Genomic DNA, 27,563 nt, shown 5'->3' with positions numbered 1-27,563 from the left:
TTCACTTTCATTATCTGCTAAAACAAGTACGAAAAAACAGTTCTAGCAATAATCATTGAGTCACATGAGAAGTTAAGTTAGTCACAGGTTCGCAAGATGGTGGGGTAGAGATAAATAGTCATGTGACCGAACACGCGGCGGTTCACCTGTCGAAGCACTGTATAAGTGACCGCTGTCGAGTCAACCCCGGCTTATTCGTGCACAATGATGACGCTTTTAATGGCGTTCGTTTGAGATAACGTGAAAAAGGGAACCGTAACGAGTAACGTGAGCACCGCCGGGCGGGAACGGGACCAAGAAGGCGTTTCGGTGCAATCGTGGGCGCACTTGCCGCCCAGGCAGCAATACAACTGGCGGTACGGAGCTAGGCATCAGTTTTTGGCCCCTGTGGAGTACGGAGAGTTGGCAAAACTGGTGCTCCGCACCCTGACGTTCAGGCTGTTATTTTAATTTGCAAGCGACAATCTCTTAGGCTGTACTACAGAACCAATACCAAACGACATTAAAAACCAAGCACCAGTTATAATACACGATCGTCGGTCGTCCCTAGTAAAGTACCGGGATGAAAAAGTAAAAAAAGCTAATAATCACTGAAAGCTTATCGAATCTCTTCATTTTACAGACAATCGACAAGCAGCGTATTATATTGTCCTCGTCGAGCTGCTGGCGAGTACCAGAGCTGGTGCGGTGAACTAGATCCGCTGTCGTTAATTGATAAATCGGGAAAAACCTGTTCGTAGATCTGTGTGAAAGCAAGATGGGAAATCTGGGATTCATAAACAACTCCGTCTGTCTATTTTACTCACCGGTGTGACACTAATTTCGTAACAGGTGGATACTATTCAACCGCATCGGATCTAATGTACAGTCAGCTTGAGAGGGCAGTTGACGGTGTCGTCCCATTTCTACAATCTATATTAAATACAGCCAATTTCCTGCAATATCAGTACTTATATTCTCATTTAATACATACTAATAATAATAATAATAATAATCATCATCTAATACTGATTATCTTCGTCCGTACGTGGAAGATCATCATCATCATCATCTGGAAAACGTCTGTGTTGAGTCTGATCGATACTGTTTATATTCGATACCAACGCAATACTTACTACTTGTACTAGCGAGCAACATAAGTAAGTATTAAGAAATAGAGTATGATAGAAAATGGGAATTCATTTACAGCTTATATAATGTACAACTTATGTAAATATCTCTAAAATCATAGGCCATAAAGAGGAACGCTAGAGAACTCTATATGGGCGAAATATCTAGATACAATGTTATAAACAGACATCATACGAATTTGCAATAATAAAATGTATATAGGCCTGTTATCCTCATCATTGCTTACTGTTACCCGCCGTTCCGTAAGATGTATGATGAGAAGGGTCAATCAATTTGGCATCGTTCCGCATTTCACTGTCCGACGAGCAAACAGGTACCCTGTATAGGACGTTATAGCACAGCGAGATGTATAGCTACCTAGCTAATGCTAGCTAGTAAGAATCAACGCTTTTACGTTCTCACTGGTCAGCGGCTCACCTAAAAAAATAAATAACTAATAAAAAACATTAGAAGAAACAAACCTTTTCTCCCTTTCAAACGACTCACTCCTAAACCAACTAATTTTTTACCCGTTTGGTACAAGCCTACGTTTCATACATGTGCGTGTTGTAAATACGTTTGATACGTGCTCGCATGCAGCTGAAGGAACACTGATAACATCCTATACATATATTATATGGCAATAGTAACTGATCGTGCAGGTCAGCATATATGTACATACGTACGTCTTGAGATCTTCCGCCACCAACTGTCGGCTAAGACCACCTTTTTTTTAGTTCAGCCATTAGTGCACATTCACCATTCGTGCTTTTGATGCTATCCGGTCTCCATTGATGTTACGCCTATCGATGACTGTGTCTGTTCTTCATAAACACGTGTAATTGCGGGTGCGTTTCATTTATCAGCCGCCTTGGTCAGTCACCGCAAGCACAACAACAACAACAGCTGCAGCAGATGCTGTTGTAGTTATCATGACGGCTGTCGGCCGTTCGCCACCGCCCGCCTCGCCGCCACCCCGCTGAATCATGAACACGATCGTAGACTGTGGCGGCTGTTGGGATGTAGAGCGTCGTTCTGCGTCCACGACGACGACGACATTTCATCCTTCCAGAGGAGGAGGAGAAGGAGGGGGGTCCTCTGTCGTTGCTGCGTCATCTGCTGCAAGACGTTCACGCGTAGTGAACGCGCTGACCGACGGCGACGATCAGCCAAGTGAAGTCTGCTTGCCCCCTGTTTTAACGAATCCGTTGGTTCAGCATCAACATCAGCATACTGCTCCTCTGTCGACCTCAGCAGCACGTCGAAAGCGTCGCAAACGACGGCCACGTTCAAACTCTGCTCTGCTAGCAGCGCTGCCGTCGGTACAAAGGGACATGTTTCGCTCGCTGTGGCGAGCGACCCTACAGGCGTTCATCCAAACTCAACAAACACAGGGGGCTCTGCACGCCGGGCATGAGGAAGATCTAAATCACTCGCTGAATGCAGTAGGTAACCTCTCGCAACGACAGGTCGAGCGGATACATGAAATCGACGCAAACAGGTGAGTGGATCCAATTAGTTTAAAATTATCAGGTAAAACAAGCACTGAGCCCATACGTTGTAGCATCTATTAGATCCGTTGTTTCTAGCATCTTAGGTAGAACGCCTACCTAGCCAAGTCAGAAGTTAATAAACTATTGAATAATATTATTAAAAAATGCCATTCCTGTTCGTGGTTGTATAAATGAGGTGTACTGATCCTGTATTACCAGTTCGATAACCGTATGAATCTTTTTTCACTGTTCTTTGCCAAATCTCCGAATCCATTCTTTCAACTAGTAAAGAAAATTTTGCCCCATATTTAGGCAAAAATATGCCTATTTCAGGTGAAGAGTGTATTTTTTATACCTAGCTTCCCTATTCTGCCTTTTCGCGGGGTCAAAGGGCGACCGAATACGTAGCTGAGAGAACTGCTTTAAAGGAGCTCCGCGCTGAGTCCAAAAACCTTGGAAACCGAGAATGTATACGAGTCCTGTGTACGTTAAAAATGGTTACAAAGGGCTTTTTTTTTTTTATTTTACCTTAAACATCTAGCCCGGCATCGAACGGCGTAAGCCCGCACGATGAAGTCCTAAGCAGATTTGTCATGCCTAACGAAGATATGTGAATCTACGATACTGTAAAGTAGGAAATGGAAAATGGCCAGATTCAGATGATACGTTCAAGCTCAGAATTACGCCAAGTCTCCACTCTAGAAATATCATGATTTCAGTCTGATAGGGCTCTAAGGCTTCTCTACGTTGCAATTCTTCTTTGGAAAAACAGGTCAGGTGATGCGACCTCTGTATGGCGTAACTCAGGCAAGTAGACAATACATGAGAAAAAGCTTAGCAGATGCAGGAAAGGTATTCCTGCCTACGATACTGACGGACACGCGTTGGAAGAGCTGGGGCGGGACTTGCTTGCACTTTTCTGAACCTGCGCTAACTGATAAATTCGTTTGCCGCGAGGCCAAGCAACCGTCATTACCGTATGATTAAACTAATGCATTCTATCCAAAAATGAGCCTGCACTGAATTGTAACTATATTTCTGTCTTAATGAGCCCAACATACTATACGCATGTCTCGTTCGAAGGTAAAAATAAGCAATAGCCTTATAGTTTGCTTGAAAAATGACCATAGCTCACATGCGGCGACTGTCTATGTTAAAGCATTATCCGTGGACAACACAGTAAATGCCTTCCTTTCGATGGCTGTTTTTTGCTATTCTCGGCCCACGTTCGAATCCATCTCCTACACTTTTGGTCGCTTCCGTATCACTGCTTCCGATTGGGAGATTGGAGTGTATATGCCAGGAACCTACATTCGATCCGAAAACTATTTCTACGCTCTGATTTCTCCCACTGCTTTTCATTCTATTCAGTAGATCAGTCTTCGCCTGCCTTTTTTCACTGACCATTTGAGTTGACTGGATTGTTCAGGATAAGATAACGGTAGAGCTTCTAGTAATGGTGGCGAACATTTTCAAAGAAGGAAGCTAACAGGGGGCGTCATCACCCATCACCCTAGGATAATTTCGAGATATGGCGTTGGTCATCTATTAACGCTGATTCGATGGCGCTAGTCAAAACTACCAGTATTTATTGCTATGAGCTCGAGTGGAGTTGGGTCTCCCATGTGACCGATTTATGTTCATCGTGTTTCCGGAAGAAGGCTGAATCGTAATTTGTGTCGTCTGCGAAAGCGGATGGTGTGATTATTTAAATATTCATTAACCCATGACAACGAGCATCTGAATGTTTTCCTACCGAATATGAGGGAGGGATAGGTCAAAGCAGTTCAATTGTTTACGTCCTACTATTCCTCCTATCGGAGCTGTATTGATTGAATTGACTTTCCACAGTCAGCGTGGGTATGGTGAGTAGCTAGAGACTTTGATATCTACGATGTTTGGTTTTTCTTGATTATTAAAAACTAGACAATATCATTCAATCGACACCCTGCACGTGACCTTTTTCCTTCAAGGGCCAGACAGTAAAAACACATTGGATAGTCGAAGACGGACAAATGCAAAATATGACTGCGAAGTTTTATAATACTACTTTAGCGTAATCGTGCTACTGCACGTGTCGTCGAACGTAGTCAAAAAATAACCGTGGGTCTCAATCGTTACCCACTGTCAGTCCGCATTATTCCGTATGCGCTGCGTGTCAATTAAGAAAAAAACACTCGTACCGTATGTACGCGAAAATCCACGCTCCTTTCATGTTATACAAATGCAGCACGGGTTAAATCTCCGTGAGGAAAAACGACATTTCAATGAGGGGTTTTCAAATGATGGGACCTACTTGGGGGGCAGAAGAAGTGTTGGACAATCCCCCTGAGGTTCAATTTCTCTTGCTGAAATAATACACTGTGGTGAGTTCACCACGACAGGTATTGTTTGAGACTACGAGAGTCCCCTCTCTAAGGCTGTTGAAATTGCTCCGACTTTCGTAGCGAAGGCGACGATGATGATGATGATGATGATGGTGGTGGTAATGAATTTGCTTGACGGAGGTAGCACGCATCTCATACTTCGACTCATTCAAAGATCCCCGGCTCCGGTAACAAAACACGTTGGGCAATATAAAAAACCCCACAGGATGCTAAGAAGATATCGTGCTAACAAACAGAAAGTACATGCCGAACTCTATGTAGATGCCAGTCTGCTTGAATGGTGCTATCTTTACTCATGTTTACTATATATGTTTAGTTCGCGAGCAAATCTGATACCAGTATTTACATCATGAAGCCAGGTAGAAAGTGCTACGTAAATACGTGTACAACAATCGGGATGGGCATATGTATCGTACATAAAATATCAGGCCAATTCGAAACAGCCTAGCATTACACATCGTGTTGTTGGCGACGCCTTCTTGTATATACGATATTCGAAAGCAAAGAAAGAAAGGAGGAAGGAAGGTATTACGTCGACTACTGGAGATAACACGCGGAAACGGCATGTATGAAAAACCATTGAAATAGAGGCTGATGTATTAGCTAAAACAATAAATGCATTTGTTAACGTTTCTTGCTAAGGTGCGAGCGTTTGGCTGTTCCGTTCAGTATTTCATCGTATCGTTCGATTCACCACGATATGCGTTACGTATCAAGGGTTCCTTTCTTGGGTCCGCCATTTGCTTTTAAATAGTTCTCGTGTTGACCAGTATATGCGTTGAAAATAGCTATCATGACATATTTCTACGCACTATTCGGACATTCTGATCTGTCGTAAAGGGTACTGATCTCGGGTTCATATGCGCCCGCGTTTTTCGTTTCGTAAGATACCATCTGTTGCGACAATGACAATAAGGTGCCTGATCCAGTGGTGCAAATGGTAACAACGAAGCCCCCGATCTTCGATGAATATAGCAACAAGCGCTAGTTGGCATAGCCGTGCATTACTGTAGTACTCCATTGTTGAAATCGGCTTGTAGGAACCACTGCATGCGTTCAGCTTGGCGTAATTTTGTGCATAGTGGTTCGTCTGTAAAAGGATTGGGCAGCTTTCACTTTGCAACAACAAGCATTGCTTTCACTCGTGGAGAACGACACAAGGAAATATCTTGTGAATATTGCGATTACCACCAACAGATAGCAGCCGAACGCACGTACGAACCTGCAAATGAAAAAAGTTACCAAGAACGATGATCAGGGCATGTTTGGCCTAATTTTGCTGTAACCGAAAGGAACGCTTACTGAAGGTAGATTCTTGTTAACTTGACCCGATGAAGTCACTCATCGCAAATCTGCGCCTATAGATTAGCTGTTGTACGTGCCTGTGTCTGTGTTCGAATGGTTTTGTATTTGTGTCTGGGCTATTCAGCGACACAACCAGATCGCAGCCACAGTAATTGTCATTGCCGATGCCGTTGCTACTGTTTGACGACCATCTGTGGCAGCCACACCGCTGTCTGTTCCGCCCGCCCTGTCCCCTTGTAACTATTAACGGTTCTTACGTCGACGTTCGAGCGATCAATTTTCGCTGATCTGTTGCGCCGGCTCGTGCGATCGCTAAACGACGCGAACAGCATTTGTCATGGTTGGTCGTCTTCTCGGTGGTCAATAGGCGGTCTGACATCCTGTCAGGTTCAACATAACCACAACAACCACGGGCCGTATCGTTCATCCAATGGCCAATGTCCACAGGAGGGAACAGAGCAGGCTCGAATGACTGACTCTGGTAAATAGGAATAGAGCCACAACAAAATTTGCGCTTCATGTTAATGGTAACTATAGTAGTTTAGTAGCGATTGCTTGTTGAGTGGTGTGCGTGCGCGCTTCTGATGTAGCAAAAGTTCAAGAATCTCCCTTACTTTTTACCTGTGTTATTGTGTCCATAGGAAACAATAGTACTCTAATGTTCTATGGAAGTTAGTTTGTCCGAGATGGTGAAAGAGCTTGTTGAGGGCTGGCCGTCGTGTTTATCATGCGTCTCCGCTTTCGGCGAGTGGGACAAACTCAGCGGCGTCGGCACGAACGCGTGGCTCTAAGCGTCACGGCTGTTCGGCAAACCGTAGAGAGTTGCCACACACGACCGCCGTCGTTGACGTTGGCGCTGCGACGCAGAGAAGAGCTCCAACTGAACAACGGAGAAAGGAGAACAAAAGGGAGAGGTCGACAGGCAGCGCCAGGCTGCTTCTCCCCCCACAGGAACGGTAACGGCACACGACAATGACGGTTCTATAAACATCGGCGGCAGCGAAAACAACAAAAAAGGACAAGATCTATTCTAATACAGATCGACAGATCAAGGATAACGACGACATCGATCAAGGCAACGTGGTGGTAACGGCAGTGTTCTTAGGCAGCTTGTTGCACTCTGGCTGCTCCAGTCGAAACAGCAGCAGCGGCAAAAGGAGTAGCTGCAGAAGTAACAATGGCAGTGAGCGCCAACGCCGTCCGACTAATTCTAGTTTGTTGGTAGAAGTCAGTCGAGCGGACGACTTATGCTATGCTAAATGCTAACCACTAACGAAAGGTTGAAGATCATCGAATCGCAATGTATCGAAAAGTATAGAGTGTAGTTCGACAGAGACCAGGCCAAACTGATCCTACAGCGGCAACAGGCCCAACTGTCGTTCTCGTTTCGTCTGTTCGTAGTCGAGTTGATTGCTGCTGTTGCTACAACCATTACTTCAGTTATGCTTAAACGATTGGAGCTTTGATGCAGCGTAAATCAGTACTGGCTAACACTAGGTGTTCTGAGCGCAATCACACAAAGATAACACACGCTAACAAGCGTTTGGAACAAACAAGTCGTGACCAGAAGAACTTTCGTCGCTGCTGCTCGTGCGTGTAACGAGCTTTGGAAAATACGGCGAGCGTGATTCTGGCCTAGAAACGATAAGGGCCTAATTAAACCGTTTTGAAGCAAGGCGTCTGTCGACGGCGACATTTTGCGGCCTGATGCAACACTGATACCTCGTAATTGTGATTTCGGTGAAGAAACGTATTGCTAGTGCCATTGTCAGAGGGCCATTGTTCCTCACTTTACTGCTGAATGATGAATAGCGAGGAACCATTAAAGTTCACCCTAAAGTCGAAGAAACTTAAAAGTGATGCTTGTATCCAAGCTGACATGTGCGCGTGTTCATCTCGTAGCCTTGCACGAGTGGAAAGTCTTGTGGATAAACTCGAAGCCGTTTTGGACCGTAGCAATGGAGCCCGCATCTTCATCGATGCGCTTCGGGGGTAAGTGGGCCATTTCGTGTACATATTTCGGAAAAATCAAACTGAGCTCGTGATATATGCGTGATCGTCAATATCTCCGGTTACGCATGATGGTGGCACCATCCTGAGACATCTGAGAATATCAAGTCTTTCGCTTATGAGTGGTATGAAAACTATTTCCCGCGATAGAGGGTGGTGTTCTTCGGCCGGGTATTGATTGGTAAAAACGTGTCGATGACACCAATCTCAAACGCAAACAGTGTTCTAACTTTTGGCTTTCAGCTCGTGTAGCCTTACTAACATTAAGATAACCCTATTGCACGTTCTATGTAAGCTGATATGAGGCTACTAATATGACTCGTTGCGAGGAAGAGTTTAAGCTTCAGTTTAAAGACAGAACCGTATCTATAGGAGATGTTCTAGGCCGCAAGCACTTAACATTGTGGTCCTATATTGCACTCGCCCTATATAAGCTGGGTTGCCAATTCCTTTCTTGCTCGGTTCTCATGCTGAAATAGTTGATATCACAGCGTATCATTGCAGGGTAGTAGTGTTTCGCTAGCAGAGATTGTCCGTTCTTTTTTTCTGCTTCAAACAACCGCCAAATTGAATCGTAGACGCAGATGTGGACACTTTTAGGCAATGCTCAGACTGATCTTGATCTTAATATACACGTATACATAATATATTTATAATATCCACAGCAGCTCCTCAAGATTCCAATAAATCCATATATATGTTGCTTGGATAGCCGGCGTTCCTGAGGCGGGAAGAAATCAATGATATGCTATTCGATCTCATAGAGAGAAGAAAGCTGAAGTTTGCCAAGAGAATAATATCTAAAGAAAACACTCCTGGTTTGGGAGGGGGGGGGGGGGGGGCTAATTCCTTCCTTTTGCCTCTGCTTGGCTTGGTTGCCCGTCTACACCACCAGTAACAGTTCCCGTTCCCTTAGCCCCTAACAGGATTCGTATTTGGACAACATGGTGGCAAGCTGAAATTGCCATTTTTAAGGGCAGACCACATCAGACGAGGCGATCCTAGCAAGCTAGGAACAGCATGAGGCTTGCCTAGACGGTAGCTCTCCTAAACCCTGGGCTGTATGGAATGGTATAGTGGGACGCCGTCTGTCCTTAGTATTAGGCTACGAGTTTACGAGGCACTGTTACGGCTGAAAGATCTTCGTAGCGGCGATTGCAGTAGCGCCAACGATGGTGTCGATCATTTCCATATGCTCTTCATAGATCCGTATCGCTCTATGCCAACTCGGGTGCGAGTGCCAAACGCACTGGAGGGAGTCGCTGGCAACACATGGTAAAGGGGAGGCATTCAAGCGTGCTGGATCTCTTGTATGGCCAGGATTAATAGGGCAGGCCGAAAAACAACGGGGTCTACCTTAGCGATCCTGTATCTTGACGAAGTTGACTACAGAGCTCATAGAGCGAATGACCCCTGGCGAGAAAGAGAGAAGGTACGCTAGCCTGACGACAAGGTGAACGCGAGGCCAATCATGCGTGAACATCATCGTCGTGACGGTTCAGACTGTCGCTGCTCGTGCCCTATGCTACTGGATCGTTGTCTTTACTGTAAATTCCCTTAACGGCAAAGTAACAGCGGTACCCCTTTTGCGTGCGCTACGTACTAGAGATTATGCTCACATTATGGATTCGGAGGGGGAAGTCTATTAATGCCTGCTGATATTTATTTTGCGACAAGCTGATATTAGTTGGTGGATCGAAAGACGAAATAATGACGGGGCAGCCCAAATGCTAGGTCGCTCACACTAATGGGAACGAGATCTGGCTCACTGATTGAATGCGTATACAGCGAAGTTGATCAAAACCGCTTGTCCAGCATGGTTATGATGGACAATCAAAATCTCATCTGTCCTTGCGTTGTCCAATTCCAGACACTTGTACGTGTATATAAAGTTCGAATGACATATTCCGGTCGAAAATCAATTTTAAACAACGTTATTGTATATGAACTTCGCCGGGATTGACTGGGTCCTTTTATATTATCAAGCTACGAATAATCCGTTTCAGCGATTGATAACTTGCTTTTGATACAATTTATTGCAATTGGTGCGACCACTTGGTAGGTTGCTAGTAGATTTAATAGAAAAGTTGAACAAACGCAAGAAGTTAATTGAACGTGTCGTTCGACGTAACTCGTTATGCGTGAGTCCATAAGGTGAAGGTTCTAATTTAGCATTTGCAAATCCGTCTCAAGTTTTGTATATCTCTGTATCTGAAAACAGGCATTTGAACGAAGTTCCAACCTGTCCCTGAGCTTCATAGAAACATGATCCGGTGCCATCTTGACAACTTAATCAGTAGCTTCTAACTAAGCCAGTCAGGCTGGGTCTCTCTGTAACAGGCTGCGTGATGTGTTCTGTTGCCCCATATAGGTTGTACACTTCGAAAGATGACACTGGCTTTATTGGGCCTTCGGCACTTTAGTTCGCCCGTCCATAATCCCCGACCTACTCGCAGAATATGTCTCGTAGTGATCATAAGCCCTAAACAGCGGGTTTGTTGCGAACCAACGCTGCTCTCCATTTTCCTTCTATACCATCCAATTACATGCTTCTTCATGATGGCTCCATGAGCAGACAACCACATCCATACAGAACTGATGCGCTCTATCTAGCGTAAGACTACCCCTTACACTGGCTGATATCCGCTACGAGCTCCGTGCGTTAGCCCTGTCGGGTAGGCAGCAAACCCCACGAGAGGCTTTGCTTGTCCGCAATCTAGCCGGAACAGGGCACGTGTGGCCGACTTCCTGAAAGAAAACACCTCCTGCTTAACTCAAATCGAAGAAAACAAGCGTCCCACGACACCACTGCTGCTGTCTTCTCCAGCAATGTCCTGCAGTACAACTTTATAGTTTTCCTTTGCCGTTGGTGCTTGCAGAAATTCTCATTGGCGCGGGGCGGTGCGTGACTCGTGCACAGCAGCCCCCAGGGTTATTTCCTGGTTTGCTTTGTTAGTTTTTACCGGCCATACCTGCTCAGGGAAGTCCAATAGCGTAACAAAATATCGTTCGTGACAGCCGAGGAAAAGTTAAATTCTGCATAGATTTATAGATATTTAGGAGTTATCAAGTCCCTAAAAAAACATTTCGGCTATCTTTAAGATAGTCTTAGAACTCTTCAACTCGCTGTAAAAAGAACCATTCAAAATAAATTGATGTTCTCCTCCTGTTAAGTTGATATACAGGGCCAGAGAACGCGTAACGTTGACTTGCATTAATTTTTAAAGGTTCTGATTTTTCCTGCTTGGATTGGGCTTAGTGATCATACTGGGGTTATTTTTATGCCCTTGGAGCTTCACTACCATACAAGTATGCAACTTGTACGGAGCGCTGCTTACGCTAAAGGCGGAATTTCAGGAGACTATGAAATTTATGGAATGGAAAATCTTAGCGAAGATTAATGTTGTAGCCATAAGAAAGCAATCGGGCGATTTGTGTTGGCAGCGAAACTTGATGTGCAGTAGCAGTGTAATACGGTAGGAATGACAGACAAATCTGCTCGGTGCCCACGCTTTTGCAGACTGCAGATGGGAGCGAGGCGAAGGAACGTATAATGAAGGTAGTTTATGGGCTGCCCGTGAGTGGGCGACAGGAGCTCGTGAAGAAATGGTCTATACAGAGCGTATTTTTCTATGATTCTTATGGTAGAGTAGGCCAAGCGGTTAACGCCGCGTTCATTGCAGATTTATGATAGAAATAACGATATATCGATCACTTTAAATACAGTACACAAAATATAAAAAAGCATCCCATCAATATGACCGATATGTGAGGCGGCTGAAAGACCTTTTTTTAAGCTTTGTGTCCAAGTTTTTCGGGCTTCCTTGGGACATAGAGTATTCGTTTTCAGTTATAGATATATATTTTCAGTTCGATATCTAAGCCTGCGACGTTATAAACACAACGGTGTGCTTAACCTACCCCTAACAACTGTTTTGTTGGCCTTATAAAAAAAAAAACTAGATGCATGGTGCTCACTGTTTTCGTTGCTCTCATAAACTTTTTCAATCGTTTACTCAGCCCTCACTGATTCTGTTTGGTACAAATCGCTGGCTGTAGTATATGTCGTAGGTGGTGATGATTGTATATCTCGGAATTTCTAGACCATTTAACGCTGTTTTTCTTTTTCGTTTATCTTTATTACACGATACGTAAACGTTATGGGGGTATTTACTTCCCGATGACGCTTCCTGATGCATCGGTTAACCCCGGTGTTTTGTACAATGTAGGATCGACGAGCCTATTTCCGCAACTCCTACCAAAAAAAAGCTCAGGAAGTAGCACAAGAAAAACTCTGAGATGGAGCACGGTCTGAAGTAATTCTCTTGCACATTGGCAAGCTGAGCATTTGCCAAACGAATCGGTTGTCGAAGAGCGTGAGCTCAAAGCATAGGGAAAGAGGTACGGGGACGAAAAGCAAGCTGTGCTCTCAGTGAGCCCGTTCACCACTGATACAGAAAGATTGATGGTTCGGCTTGGTGGCAACCTGGCAGGTACCTCCCTCAGCCATCCTAAAGTGAGGCTCCGAAGGAACACTTCGTGCAGCAAGTTCTTACAGTTCATACCTAATCACGGCGTCTATACTCTGCTCTCACGAAGGTACTTAGCTAGGTAACCAAAAACTACAGCAGACCAATCAACGGTATAAGTCTTAACTCGCGTATGGCCCTGAATGATGTCGGCGGAACTGGTTTGTGAAATCGAGAGCCCACTTCATCATTTACCACGTAGTTATCGAGTTGGAAGTAAATAATTCATTCCTTGCATACAAGCACGTGTCATGTAATTTCTATAACAAAGATTTAGTATCTTGCCGGCCTGCTTTCGGCTGACAATTTCTAACCTATTAGTTGGCTCTAGTATGCAACGCTAAGGGTTTTGCTGAAGTATTTTGAGGTTCACTAGGATGTCAATTATTAGTCATTATATTATTAGAACTGTTATATTAATCATGTAGGATATATCTTGCTAAGATATTAAGTTCATTTAATTAGTAGTGTTCGGTGACAGATAATGCACTTACTCGAAAGTAACTAAAAGTTAATAGAAGTACTTACATTTATGGGTAACTGCCCTATCAGCAAGTTTATGCTATCCGCATGTGGAAAAAACGAATAATAATAATAATGTAGAACATATGAACACATGGTGAAATGTTTTTCCGTCCGGTACATAAATCCCTAGATATTGCTTCAGGCGACCGGCTGCCAGCATAGGACGAAGTGTCTTCGCCCAGATCCTCATCTAAACCTCGTCGCATGCCCTCGCACAAAGTTCAGCGCTAACAGAACCCTTAAGGTAGAAAGAGAACTGAAATGACCGAAGTCTACGTCTCTTGGGGAAGGATAGGCGGGTCCTTACACAGGACACTAGCTGCGTTATTATCGCATTGTAAAGTGATGCACGAGATTGGGTATTTCAAGTTATAAATAATATAAAAAGATTAAACGCAAACGTATTAGCTATATTAGAATAATATCAACGAAGAAAAGCTTGAAAGCGAATATATCATAGCCAAACGTGCCAGCTTCTCGCGTTGTGATTTTTTATGTCCAGTCATAGTTCATGCATATGTTCTACGTATAATTTATACTAAGGAAAAAAGCATCACATAGATTTCGAGCGTAAAGGAACCTCGAAAGCTAGTATACCAAGTGCAAACGCTGGTCGAACTAATCAATGATTGATTCCATTGATCAGCGCTGTTTTCTTTGATTGGAAAAACAATACTTAAAATAGTTTGTAAGGCCCGCCTGAACGCGGTTCGAAAAGAATGTAGGACATAAAGCAATTTAGAATATCCCAAGGCTTAATAGCCCACATTTTAGGCTAGATAGGAGCAACGATCGTTAGAGAAGAACTTCCTTGATGTGAAACAGCAAGTGTTGGCTGAGCTGGAATATTCTCATATGCCAAAGTGAGTTCGCCTGTGACAAACTATTGAAGTGTACGAGCTGTGTGTACGGACCAGTATACGAGTAGCCGGTTCTCCAACTGAAATCTTGAACAATGGCGGATCAGATGGTAAATCCGAAGACCCATCCCCTTGTTATTACGAGTGAGCCGCACACACAACTCAAATATCTATATTACTAGCTAATAAAATGCTAAGTGGTTACCAGCATTGTCTTAAGATTATACCACAGTCGGTGGGTCAGAGTTTGGGTCATAAGATCTTTATACATACATGATCTTAAGCGCAATGCCACTTGTCGCCACGATCAGCACAAGCAAAGTGTGTAGAAATGATGTGATTAAACATCTAATTAGAGGTGTCGTTTGGTTTTTTTGTGGAATGAAAAACAGAACATGATTGTTTTATCTTAAAGTTTGTCAGTTTTCTCAGAAAATTCATTTTTTTTAGTTAATATATGTTATACGCTGATCCGTCGACCAGTTGAAACTAGCAACTGAACGTGTTTGTTTGTTAGTGAATAAGCAAAAAAGTATTTGAAGTGACTGAAGTTTTGTACTCTGAAATTTCTTCCTTTCGGATTCGAGAAGTAGGAGACCAAGTAAATACATTCCTTTTTTTTCGGCAAAAAAAAATAACAGTAAAGGGTATACTGGCTCGTTTTTCTACGAAACATTTTTGGGTAATCCATAGTGTACAGCAAAATCTTCTGTCTTGCTAGATCTTACTTTGTTTTTTTTTCGCCATTTTATTTTCCATTTACGTAGCATTTAGAATTGAAGCCCTACTCCACGACTGAGTACGTTCATCTGTGGCTGAAGTGCTTGTTTATACATACGTAGTCTCATCCAGCGGCCAGCGATGGGTCTATGACGTACGCAGACGGTGAATCGTAGTGATTTCGCTACACATACGTCTGTAACGTGGTTTATAGCTATAGCTTATCCATTTTGCCCGCCTTTCGCACGCGCCGTTCTAAGCTATCCATGGTCTTCGTTTCTTTTGTGTGCTATGCAATGATCCTATTGCGAAGGCAGCAAATGATATTGCGCAAATTCCTTTGAGGTATCGACTCGGTTCATGGTCTCATGGCTGCCTGTGGAATGGCTGGCGTCACACGACTGAGGTAATTACTATTGAAGCTAATCTGCATTCCTCCGAGGATGTTGACACGACGGCTTCAGACGCCGTGACGACGCCCGAATGCTCCTTCTTCGAGGGAAACCTGCCCAACTACTCCATCCACCCCTTTCTAGATGCTGCATTCCGTTAGCATCGTTGTTTTGGGAGAGCCACTCATAGTTAAACAGGAGCTGCCATAGATAGTTGGCCCTGACGGAGTTAGGTATATAGTGGAGAAAATTATGACGGCATATAGGTTTAAGCTTGTTTCTATTTTTTATTTTGTTCATTGGGTTGCTGTTTCATGCGAGCCGACGCCTACAAGGTCTTCAAGGTGATGATTTGCTGTTACAGTGAATCTTCTTCGAAGTGACTCTATTCATTCATCTATTAGTTACATATGGTTCAGCATTTCTGAATTCGCAGAAGCTTTGTTCTTTTATCATGTATGCTTACCATCGAAAATCTTTGATTAGAGGCCCAACCGCGTATTACACGTGATTTTCGAAACTCTAGGGTTCTTCCAGATTAATTTCAAATAATCATACTTTAAGGGAGCCTCGTGATGGCAGGTGTACGGTTATAAAAAAAAAAAAGGGTAAAACATTTTTTGCCTATATTTTTAGACCTACACAGACGTACGACATTTTCATTTCGCGCGCTGCGCCGGCCTTACATTTAAACCGTGCTGTTGGCGAGAGGATACACTGTAAGGGTTAATTACCTTGATTTAGGTGTAGGTATAAACGAAGACAAAAATATGACGATAGGTTGTAATGTCTGAAGTGTTCGTGTTTTTACTGTTTACACGACCATCGAAGTCTTCTGATTGGAGCGCTTTGCCGGCGGCAGCTTGCACGCCACTGTTCCAAGCAAGTCGTTCGAAAGACGCCCGCGCAAAGCACGATTAAATGATAAAGTAAACGAGAGCAACGACTATGCCAAATTTACGAGTGCTTAGTTAAAAATAAAATAACAACGAAGATTGAACTATGAACGATCTCTACTAACCCGCGCGTTGGTCTTGTGGGTGTGTCACACGCTCGACTGATTAGTTGTTGCATAAATCAGTGCGACCCGGAACACAACCAATATCTCGATAATAAAATTGGATGATTTTAAGTAACACCTCGATCTATGCTAATACTCGAAGAAAGGAACTTCATAACAATAACATGTATAGATAGAAGCCAAGCGAAAAGTTGCCACTGAAGTAAGTATGCCGAAAGATCGAAACCTCTGAGGTTTTCTATGAAGCAGATTACGTACAATAGATACCGCGTATTCGATCGGCCATTTGCGTAGATGCTGGCTACTACTGGAACAGCTGTTGGATAAAAAGAGGATCATGCTTTGTAATCTGCGCTAGAACAGGTTTGTCTGACCAGCTGTGTTCTTTGAGCTGATGGAAACTCGAGCGAAACGACTGAGAGGTCTCACTCGGTAACTCCACGTCGGGTCAGCGAATCCATAGACAAAGAACGATGTTTTTCCTGTGGATGCTCTCCTTCATCTATCAAAAATAGATTGAAAAATACGATGAAGAGAACTGAAAGCGGACTTACTCGTACCACCGATTTTTCGTTGACCCGCCCACCGGCTGTATCGCCCTTTTACGTAAGTACCATATAGCAGATATGTTATTGTTATTATTGCTGTTAGCAGTAAGTAAAAAGGGTTCGCGGAGCGTGGATCGTTTCGTGTCTTGTACATTTGTAGCGGTCACTCACTATATTCGTAGAGGAAGAGGGAACAATCGGGTTTTTCACTAGAAAAGTCGGTTCTACTTACTTACATGTGAATTGGGGACGTTCATGTGGAATAAATACAAATGAAGGCTGTGTGAGCCAGTCGCACTTCGTTCCAATGCAAATTCCCTTTTCTTCTAGATTTAGGTTAATTTTCTGATGAAATATTTCGGACAAGTGCTACCATTCTGACAATCGCCATTTACTGCTGTAGTTCTATGAGCTTTGCAAGGTAAACACTGTGAGGACTGTTTAAATAGAACAATGATGCAATGCTCGTAGTGAGGAAGTGCTTATAAATTAGAGCAAGGTTTGTTAAAATCAGCCTACAAATGCAGCTTAGAAGGTTATTGCTCGTTCTGCCGTAAGCCAAGTTAATTAGCCGGATCATGTAATTTCGTATTGAAAGTTGCTGTTCTCGGCTGTACCGAAGGACGACTCGAACCCGTCCACATCATTTGTACATGTTGCTGAGTCTTTCTATCCTGTATGTAACCAGAATGGGCTTCAAGCATGCCTTCGTGTATTCGAATAGAAACAAAAACAATTAGCGGCTCTCCACAGGAGAGTGCCTTACATTTACCTGTGACCACAGCTTACTGCGACATAGTACGCTCGCTCGTTTTATATTAACTAAAAAAAAAAAAGGCATTTTCGTTAACTGAAGACGGGTTAGCCGGCTAGTCGGGTGGTAATTATTAGCTAAATGGCCAGAGTTGTGGAATGCGTGCGTTCATGCCATTTGAAAGACGCGGATGTATTATTCTTTAGCAAATGCAGAACATCAGCACAAAACAACGAAAGTAGAAAGGTTTTTCTTTCCATAGAAGCTACTGCCGATCTGCTGACTGACTGGTTACTGGTAATTGGGTGTCATTTTCCTCCTTCTCCTCTTATTTTTTCTATTGGGGCAAAATTTTCATCTGCTTGACGGAAATCCACGAAAGCGTAGAAAAAATGCCAACGTATCCTTGTGGCTGTTATTGGATGAAGCCCTTCGTATTCTTAAGCAACACGTAAGTGAAAGTGAACATTACTACGCCGTACATCGATCGCATGGCCTTATGTATAATCATAGTACGTATGTAAACAGATGACACTGTAGTATCCGGGCTGCAAGTCATCCATAGCTATCTATAGACAAGCAGGTTCATCAAATATTAGACACGGAGGGAGCAGATACTCAGTCATAGCCAGACAGACAGCAAAAGAGATGGCTAATAGACTAGATAACACAAACGGAGGGCGTAGGGGCAAACAGAAAATGTGTACACACCCAATGTAAGCGGTGAACGATGCCAGCGAACATGAGAATCAGGCGAAACTCAAACTTGCGATTGTGTCGAGTTGTCTCGAACGCGTGCTCCGTTGGCGTAATGCCAATGAGGCCGCGCGGATCGCGGAAAACCCAAGCCGCTCATAGACCAAGCGGACACCACCCGCACTAGATTTACTGCTACTTCACAGTGACGCGGTTTTTTACTGCGTGTCGTCCGGAGGACAAGGCAGGAAAACGACTGGAGAGAAGAAAAACGAAAAAAAAGTAATGGCGAAGACCTGCTGTATTTGCTCTGATGGCAACTTCGTATTAAATACTCTCATAATAGTAACAATGAGCAGACGTAAAGGAAGCGACAAAAGACCCTCGCCAACGGACTCACCCAGGGCTTTGTGGTGCTCTTAAGCCTTAGCATTGTCGAGTGGCGACCAAATGACGAATGTATGAGATCCATAGAGTGCGTCACTTAGAACTCAGTCGAATATGAGGTCTTTAGTGCGCGATAGCTTTCGGATGTTGTGTCAGCCGTTCTCCTCTTTGCGGGCTACACGAGCTTACTCCTTATTGCGGTTGTTATCAGTGACTACCATCATGACTGGCTTATTCGGACTATTCGAGATCGTCGAAACTAAACGATTTCAAACAAAGACAGCATGGTTCGATGTCAGCGTTGATCATTTCGGCTATTCGAACAATCACACTTTCCCGTTACGAGTACTCTACAATAACGAGTACTTTGATCATTCAAAGCCGGGACCAATTTTCGTGTACACCGGTAACGAGGGTGATATTGCCACGTTTGTGTATAACACGGGACTTATTTGGGATTGGGCCAAGGAGTTTGGCGCGTTGCTCATCTTTGCGGAACACCGTTATTACGGGAGGTCACTACCATATGGCAAAGATTCACTAAAAGACGTTCGTTATTACGGTTATTTGACGGTGGAACAAGCGTTAGCGGATTTTGCTCATGTTGTTTCGGAGATCAAGCGAACATGGCCAGGTGTTGAGAAATCAAAAGTGGTTGCTTTCGGGGGCTCATATGCAGGCATGCTGGCTGCATGGTTTCGAGTCAAGTACCCCTGGTTAGTGGATGCGGCATTGTCATCCGGAGCGCCTATTCGCCTTTACCAGGGCCTCGTCAAGTGTAACGCGTACAATGAGGCGGTCGCTAGAACGTTTTTGGCAGAGGGAGGCAAACAGTGCGTCGATAATATACGCCGTTCGTGGAACGCGCTTGAACGCCTAAAAACCACCAAATCGGGGGTGGACTTTATATTTAGGCAATTCCATGTCTGTCAGAAAAACGTTGCGGCTGGCTTCTCCCAGGTAAGAGACTGGATCTACGGTTCCTATGTGAATTTGGCCATGCACAATTATCCGTACGGTTTCAATGCGCGTCGGCTCTCGTCTTACCCAGTGCGTCTGGCATGCGCATTCCTAAAAAAGGACTTCGCGACGGACGAAGATCTTCTACTAGGAATCTACGACGCAGTTAATGTCTACCATAACGTTAGTGGTACGGTAGAATGCAACGATGTTGAGGTTGTTTACGGAGATCATATTGGTAGTGCATGGCAGCTGCAGAACTGTAATGAGATGGTGATGCCCTATTGCGCCAATGGAAAAACCGATATTTCATACCCGTTCCAATGGAACTTCGAAAGCTTTAAGTTGTACTGCCAGAAACGTTATGCAATGACGCCAGATCCTCAAAAGATGCGAACTATGTTCGGCGGAGACGAGATCACGATGTCTTCGAAAATCGTATTTTCCAATGGTGACCTCGATCCATGGTCTGTCGGCGGATTCTTGAAGAGTCTCGGCCCGTCGCTGCCAGCCGTCATTGTTCGAGGAGGCGCCCATCACTACGATTTGAAAGGCGACCATCCAAAGGATACCAATGAAGTGAAGACCGCGCGAGATTTAGAAAAAGATTATATTAAAAAGTGGATCAGTGCTTAAGGCTACACACGAAACACGTGCTGAACGAACTTTGCAGGGAACAATCGGAAAAGCTAGAAATGATCTGTAGCAGATACAAAGTAGAATAAGGACATACGCATGTGAATTGTCTAGTTTCAATAATTACAAAATTTTATTTACCAATGCGTTTATCTCACTTTCGAACAAGTACTGCCTACGGGATTTTCAAATAGGGTCCACGCCGTCCGTGGCATTGGTCAGCTGCAGCGATGCACGTCTTCGACACCATGTAACTATGTCAACTGTACAATATATGTAATGTTGCTATTGGAAAATGTTTTTTTTTTGCTCTTTCTTAGAACATCCTTTAACATTCTGTTGAGATACTGTTTCAGCACAAAATATAGGCCGCATGCTGTTCAAGCCTAAAATCATAACGTTTTTCCGCGACACTCAATAAACGATACCCACTACGGTTAGCAACAAAAGAACCCTGACAGCGCGCCGAAGTCACCTGTCCTGATATCTCTATCCATATCTCATATCAGCAGGGCAAATGGCATCCTAAACTTTGGTATGTGTTAAAAAACCCTGTAACTATATTAGCCATAGGGTGACAATATAAGAAGGAAATTCTGGTAAACTTTAATTCTCGACCCATATTACCGCGTAAGAGACACCCAATGCGAGTGTTGCAAGTGTTCATTGCGTTTGCGAATCTCCGACATATAATGTAAAGCAAAACTATATTTCAAATCTCTACCTTCTTCACCGTCAAAACCTCACCGCTGTAGAGGGCTACAAAGAAGCTTGGCTATTATATAATTTGTTTGTTATTGTAGACAGTGCATACTTAAAAAATAAAACGACGATTTACTTAATCCGTACCAAATCGGTGTCACGCAAATTCAGGTACGCTTCGGGTTTATCGTAATATGTGGCGCCACCTATGCCAGCCGACGTCACTCTTCCGAACCCTCTGAGGGATGAATCTTGTCGGAAGAAAAAAATTGCACCGTACATTTACTCTGCTATGCAGTTTTATTGTTAGACATGCTGTTAAGCTATAAATGTTAATTGCTTGTTAAGTACTAGTCAACACCACTATATCTAAACGATATAAAGGTACACTATTATTTACTTGTAACGACTTGCACGCTAGTTCGAGCAAGTTTGCACCTTACCGATGGTACAACACAGTTCTGGTATCCTAGCTTCGCTGTCAACTCTAATTGGCTAGATTTTTCACTATGAGCTCAAATTTTGTACCGCTCACGCTTCGAGATGAATAGGACTAAGAATTGTGGCGGGCTGCTTTTCGGAGTAGCATCGCCAGCTCGGACATTTCTCTCCTAAAGTTCTACCTCCCTGCTGACGTCGTCCTTCAGTCCGATTTCTTTTCTCTAAACCGTAAAAAAGAACCTCGACGATATCGGATGAACCTCGTCGTGCTGCGAAACTGCGACGTAAAGTTGTTCGGCCTCGTCCTGTTTACGCGGCTCCAAATCTCTTCTGTACAATTTCATAGATGTCATGTTGAAGTTCGTCCTGTGTTTTCTCTCACTCTTCGTTGTCCCCCTCTCCCCTAGATTTTCGAGGCTCCCCGGAGGCCGTTCGAGTTTTCAGCGGCGACCGAGGTACGACCTCTCGCTCACCTTCGTCGGCTGCTAGACCACTGCTGCTTACAATGTGCATTGAAAACTGAGCCACTAGCTACGATGCGCGACTTCCCAACTGGCTCACGGACCAAGATCAACGCAATAATCATCCGTCTATATACTTCCCTCTTTTCTCTGCTGTTGCGGCGGCGATGGCTGTTGTACGGGTGTACTCGCCTCCCATCCATCCGAGACTCGTCGTCTGCACAGCTCCGGATACGCATGGTATAATACTATGTTCATCGTGCGCGCTGCGTCTGGCTGTGTGCTGCTGATGCTGTTAGTGGTAGTAGGTCGACAGTTAGTACCTCTCCCCTGACGCTCTCTCGCAACCACGAGCGAACAGAAGCAGCAGCAGCAGCAGCAGCGGCGGCGGCGGCGGCGGCGGCGGCGGCGGCGGCGGTGGCGGCAGCGGCAGCAGCAGCAGCAGCAGCAGCAGTCATCGCCTACAATAGGCACTATCAGGCTACGAGTTACAACAGGCAGCGTCGTAGCGGCCACAGTTCACTCACTGTGGCTTATGTGGTGCCATTGCTCACTGAAAGCCTGTTTCAAAGGCGCTAGCCGACGAGTGGCTTAAGCCACCCATCAAGCCACCCGGCCCATAGACTGCAAGCTGTGTGTGTAGATTCATCTGTAAAAATAAAGGTGCCGTTTCCGTTGAAACACCGGCAGTTTTTTTGCGTGACTTTTGCTACTGCTGCTTCGGAGGCTCAGTCGGCCAGCAACTGTTGTTGTTGCTGCTGCTGCCAATGATGGCAATATTTGTCCTTTGTTCAGCCATTTACCCACCTCTCCTGGTCCATACACGATGACTACCATACGATCTGGTATAATGATAATCGTGATGCTTGCTTCCGTTGCAGCTGGCATGATAAAGTTAATTTAATCAAACTAGCGCGTGAGATATAGCAGAATTGGTTGAACGGCTGCAGTATCGTTAACAGTGCCGTATCCTGTTTACACAGAAGAGCGTGTGTGAACGGTGCTTTTGGTGCTGACCATTTCAACAACATAGAACGAAAAACAGAGACGATAGAGATGAGTATGTAGATGTCGTTAAGTCAAAAGCGGACCGCTCCGCCAGAGCGACTAAAATAGAGCTCGGAGACGTGAGACATCGCGACTAGTTTTGGCCATTAGCAACGAGCGCCACAGCAGAAGGATTAACGCTAAACGCTGGAGGGCAGTACAGTGCGATGGAGCACCGTGTTCTCTACCGCTGTGTTCTTCGCAAATCCGAAAAGGCCTCTAAATGGTTTGTTAGATCATCGCAGCAGCGTATCAAGTCGCATACTTCAACCTCGTGAAACCTTGTCCTCCTCCTCCTCCTCCTCCTTCGACTGTCTACCATACCGAGTGTATTTATTACTTGGAATATAATATCATGTAAGAAAAATTATTGCGTGGGCGTTACATGGTCTGTGCGCTTTTTGAGCGTGTACCTCCCGCTGATGTGGACTATCATCAGTATCTTGTCGTGCATTGCAGCTGTAGCAACAGAGGCAATGCCCCGGTAAAAACATCATAGTTCTAGTCGGAAGTGTCGTGCCAAAATCAAAGTACGAGGGCCGTAAAAACACGATACCAGCGAAGCAGTTCCAGTCACGGACTCAACATGAACACCTTGGTCGACATTGACGTCTCGTTCGGTACCTGGTGAGCAATCGCACAGCATAGAGGAATATACAGCTAAAAAAGCATCGAAATATCAAGTCTAGCTAAGGGCCCGAATCGAATCTTTCAACTGAAAATAAATGTTTTGAAGGCGCAGCAATGTATGTAAATAATCACCGTTTGACCAATTCGTCGATCAGTCAATCAGTGATTGAACTATGGCCCGTCCTCCAGAAATCGCTAATTTGTAAATGGCAGAAGTAGGCACAAAACTAGATGCAATACAAATTTTCGTGTGCTGTAAAAAGAAAATCTGCGATTATTATATTGCCCCTCTTCTTCTTCTTCATCTCCACAATAAGATTTTACTGAAGATCACGCCGATCCGGCTTTTATTCGGGATTCCCATCAATTCGAATCCCTCCTGCTTGCCCTGTTGACGTCCGTGCCTTCTCTGACGTTGATGCTGTTGCTATTGCTGTCCTAGTAATGAATTAGAATATTTAATTTGTAGAAAATTGTTGTGCGTCTTGCGAGTGTTCGTCAATGAACCTGGTCGCAGTGGGTCGCGATTAAAGAAGTGTTATTAAAAATGTGACAGTGGATTGTACCTCTATCGTTGTGGTCACGGGAGCTATTGCATATATATATATATATTCGTATCGTAATCGAGGCCACATGATAAGGGCGTAAAATTGCGCTCTGTACAAGAGGGCGCCTGTGAATGTTGGTTTACAAAACGATGTGGAGCGTTCAGAGCGCTCCGAAAAGCGTGTGGTTCTATCTAGAGTTCGCGTCGATAGGTGGCGCGTATTGGAACAGACCACTCGACAACGGCAGGAACAATTCCGTCTCTTTCGACGTCGCTCGTCCATTCTGACGGCTCTATTTTGAGATTCGGCGTACGATTAGATATGGAGCCGGGTTAACAGCTCGCTAAATAATTTAAACAGTTGTTTAGCGGGTATAGCGACACCAACGTCAGTAGGACAAAACATGATTATGCCGTCGACGCGGCGTATTACGGGCGACGTTCTATAATCATATATATATATGATCCTGTAGTTTTGCAGTGTCTCTTTTGTCATATGTCGACTGTTCTTTGGCTTGTGTATGATGTATTTGAATATTGCAAAATGTCTACACTGCCCTCTAGCCATTTGCCTCAATAACGGCTAATATATTAATGTACTACACGGCAAAACATATCCACTGGGCAATATGATAGGCTTATAATGGCTAGCCTTTTTTTCGAGTAGCCTTTGGTACAGTGATTAGGTGTTCTGAAGCCATCCAAATAAGCGGACGAACATCAATCCGCAACTGAATTTTGTATCCGAGTCGTTGAAATTTCGATATATTCAGTTAAAGCTGAATGGCTGTATTTCATCTGGGCTAATTGATGTTCGACAGGGTTTGTTTTGTGTTCCGATCAGAGCGCATTATAATTAGACATATATTATAACTAGTCAAATACTTCGGTATCGCTTCACACGAATCAATTCCTGCCCCAAAATCAGATATGACTGGCCAGCCATTCCGGAAGTGTCCAAAGACTATGCTCTATTTATCCAAAAGCTGATTTTACAATTTTGAAGATTATCTATAATTTGAATATTGTTTAACGTGAAAGTTCTCGTACAGGCGGCACAGGGCCTTTTTGAAGGTGTGTAACGGCGCAAATACCCACTGTTCGTCATCCTATATGTTTCTAAACTATAAAAACAATATAATCAAACATATTAGAGCTACTACATGATTTAACGTGTTGCAACACTTCGTACTAATCATCTAGCAATATGAACTATAATTGAATTGATCATTTTATGCCAACTCTCCTATGCAAGTACATCAGTCTATATCTAGTGCGAACGCAGCTTCCTGCAAGCAATCTGACTAAATCTAGTTTTTTCGCACACGACGATTCTTCTTTCGGTTTGCTGCGTACCCCCCAAATCCGTTCCATCTATCTACTGCTAACTAGTTTATAATAACAAGAATTTATGTTGAACTTTTTTGCGCCATTGCAGCGTTCGAGATCCAGTAATTAGAAGGGTGGTAAAAGAAAAAGGACATTCTACACGGAATGTGTTCCTGGAGACCGAGCCTATCGAACGTCCTGATAAAAGGTGAGCTTACAGACACTGACTATTAAAGATGTTAATTGCAAAGTTTCAACGAAACGAAGCACTGTTTGGCGTCATTTATTCAATGGCAAAGTTTTCCCAACATTGGTACGCGCTTGACTGACTGTTTTCACACGGCTCAATTATCTGATAGTAATTAGCTGAACTAGACTTATACAAATGGTTCTCCTGCTCCTTGTTTATGTTATTAGGTCAAACTGTTACAGAGTACAAGCTGGCCTCCTTAATTTTGTGGCGTTCATACGAAGGAAGAACTAGTTCCCAATTTCCGACTCACGCCGACCACAAATATGCAATGTAGTTGTTTCCTTTAAACGTCGTTGTATTATAGATTCTTCATGGGCTGGTAATGATACGTAAAATTATTCAACTTAGTTCTACTACGCATCTATATGTCTGACTATGAACTTACGGTGCGTTTAAGGGGTCGATTAAGTCGCCACGACGAATCGGCCAACAACCACAAAGCTCGATCGCCATTAGCCAAAAAGCGAAGATCGTATTCAGGTAGCGCCGACGAGCAACGGCGAAAAGAGAAAAAATGGTAAGCGGCAGCAGAAGTAGCATATATTTTGCGCCTTGAACGGCAAATTTTAAAATTAGTCCCCCATTTAGCTTCAGAATTTGAATAGAACTTGTTACTTCTACCCTGATCACGAGTGAAACAAGCATTTTTTATTGATTATCGGAATAGTTCTAAGTTAGCCTTAAAGGCTCAGCCGTATTTGTTAAATCACTGCTAGTACTGTTGCTATGATATACGCAGAGCTCGTTTATAAAAAAAAATCGATCAAACAGTCGAAGTTGACTGTTTAAGTTAAGCCATTGATCGTCTAAGGATCTGCTGATTTAAAGGCGAATATATCTGGATGGCCTCCAATAGTTTTGTGGGATCGTTTTTTTGCGGCCTCCATTTTCTAGTAAAAAACGGTTGCGTCGATCTCGAAGTTGTTCTTCAGGCTCTTCTTCTTCAGATAGTGAGGCCGAAAATTCAGAGCACAGGTAAGTTTCCACTGTCCGCCTCGACGTACGTATTCAATATTAAATCAGACTATACGACTATTGAGATTAAAATATCCTCAAGTTACAGATAGATAGGTAGTTATCGTGCGCTAAGTTATTGTTCCTGTTGTATGTTGGAACACATCAAGAAACATTTCAATTTGATGTGATGATAAAATTTTGTCTCCCTTTTAGAATCGATGACACCGGTAAGTAGAGGCTTCGTAGTTAGGTAGAAGGACTGGCACTGATACGTAACTTGTAGTATTTGAATATATATATAGTATAGTCTTTGATCTTGCTATCTGTTGGTGCGTTCGGCTGCCCACTTTTTGAGTAGGCCATAGTGATATGAGGTAGCTGTGTCCGCAAGCGTTTTGCCTCATAGTTCTTAGAATCTTTCCCGGCGTCTTACCACTGGATACGAGACAATGCTAACCCGTGACTTTGGTAACGTCTTACAGCTCTGACCATGGCGTCCGCAAAAAATCGCGTCGCAGTAAGAAGAGAAAGAAGGACAAACACAAGGTACATCATATAAGTGTTCGCAAATTAAATAACATCCAAAAACCGTGCAATATTTTCTACGACCATGCTTCGTAGATTATATATACAGTGATAAAATCTATAATTGTTTCTGTCTGTCCTTGTTACACCTTTTTTTTCTGGTAAAAACGATATGTATAATTTCAAACGAAATTCTATGTGAAACGATGAATTCACAGTAACTTTCTATTGGCTTGCATGCTGCCTCAGCGACTGCGTTTCTTTTTGCAATTGTTTATTATTCTAGTGGTTACACTTGTTTATCAACTAAAAAGGTGTAATTTTTTATACGTAGGGGA

At 43.7% G+C, this 27,563-nt stretch overlaps 1 protein-coding gene and 1 pseudogene across 4 annotated transcripts in view; both read left to right on the top strand.

The window, feature by feature from the left end:
- Window positions 1–1,962: 1,962 nt before the first annotated feature.
- LOC111270557 (uncharacterized) overlaps window positions 1,963–27,563 on the top strand; it is a 31,047-nt gene continuing 5,446 nt past the window's right edge. For 2 of the 4 annotated variants that reach the window (XM_022850832.2, XM_022850831.2), the window contains exons 1-5: window positions 1,963–2,611; window positions 25,600–25,698; window positions 26,141–26,260; window positions 26,638–26,718; window positions 27,183–27,246. In XM_022850832.2, the coding sequence (XP_022706567.1) occupies window positions 2,097–2,611; window positions 25,600–25,698; window positions 26,141–26,260; window positions 26,638–26,718; window positions 27,183–27,246 (879 nt within the window). In that variant the 5' untranslated portion in view covers window positions 1,963–2,096. Of the gene's footprint in view, window positions 2,612–7,013; window positions 8,288–22,425; window positions 23,612–25,599; window positions 25,699–26,140; window positions 26,261–26,637; window positions 26,719–27,182; window positions 27,247–27,563 lie in introns of those variants that run through there. The other 2 variants (XM_022850834.2, XM_022850835.2) reach the window with 2 other exon arrangements.
- On the top strand, window positions 18,712–20,629 carry LOC111270559 (lysosomal Pro-X carboxypeptidase pseudogene; annotated as a pseudogene).

Source organism: Varroa jacobsoni, unplaced genomic scaffold (genome assembly GCF_002532875.2).
Source record: "Varroa jacobsoni isolate VJ856 unplaced genomic scaffold, vjacob_1.0 contig00006, whole genome shotgun sequence".
In the NCBI taxonomy this organism is placed as follows: Eukaryota; Metazoa; Arthropoda; class Arachnida; order Mesostigmata; family Varroidae; genus Varroa; species Varroa jacobsoni.
Note: the sequence above shows the minus strand (reverse complement) of the source record. Positions and strands in the feature narration are given on the sequence as shown.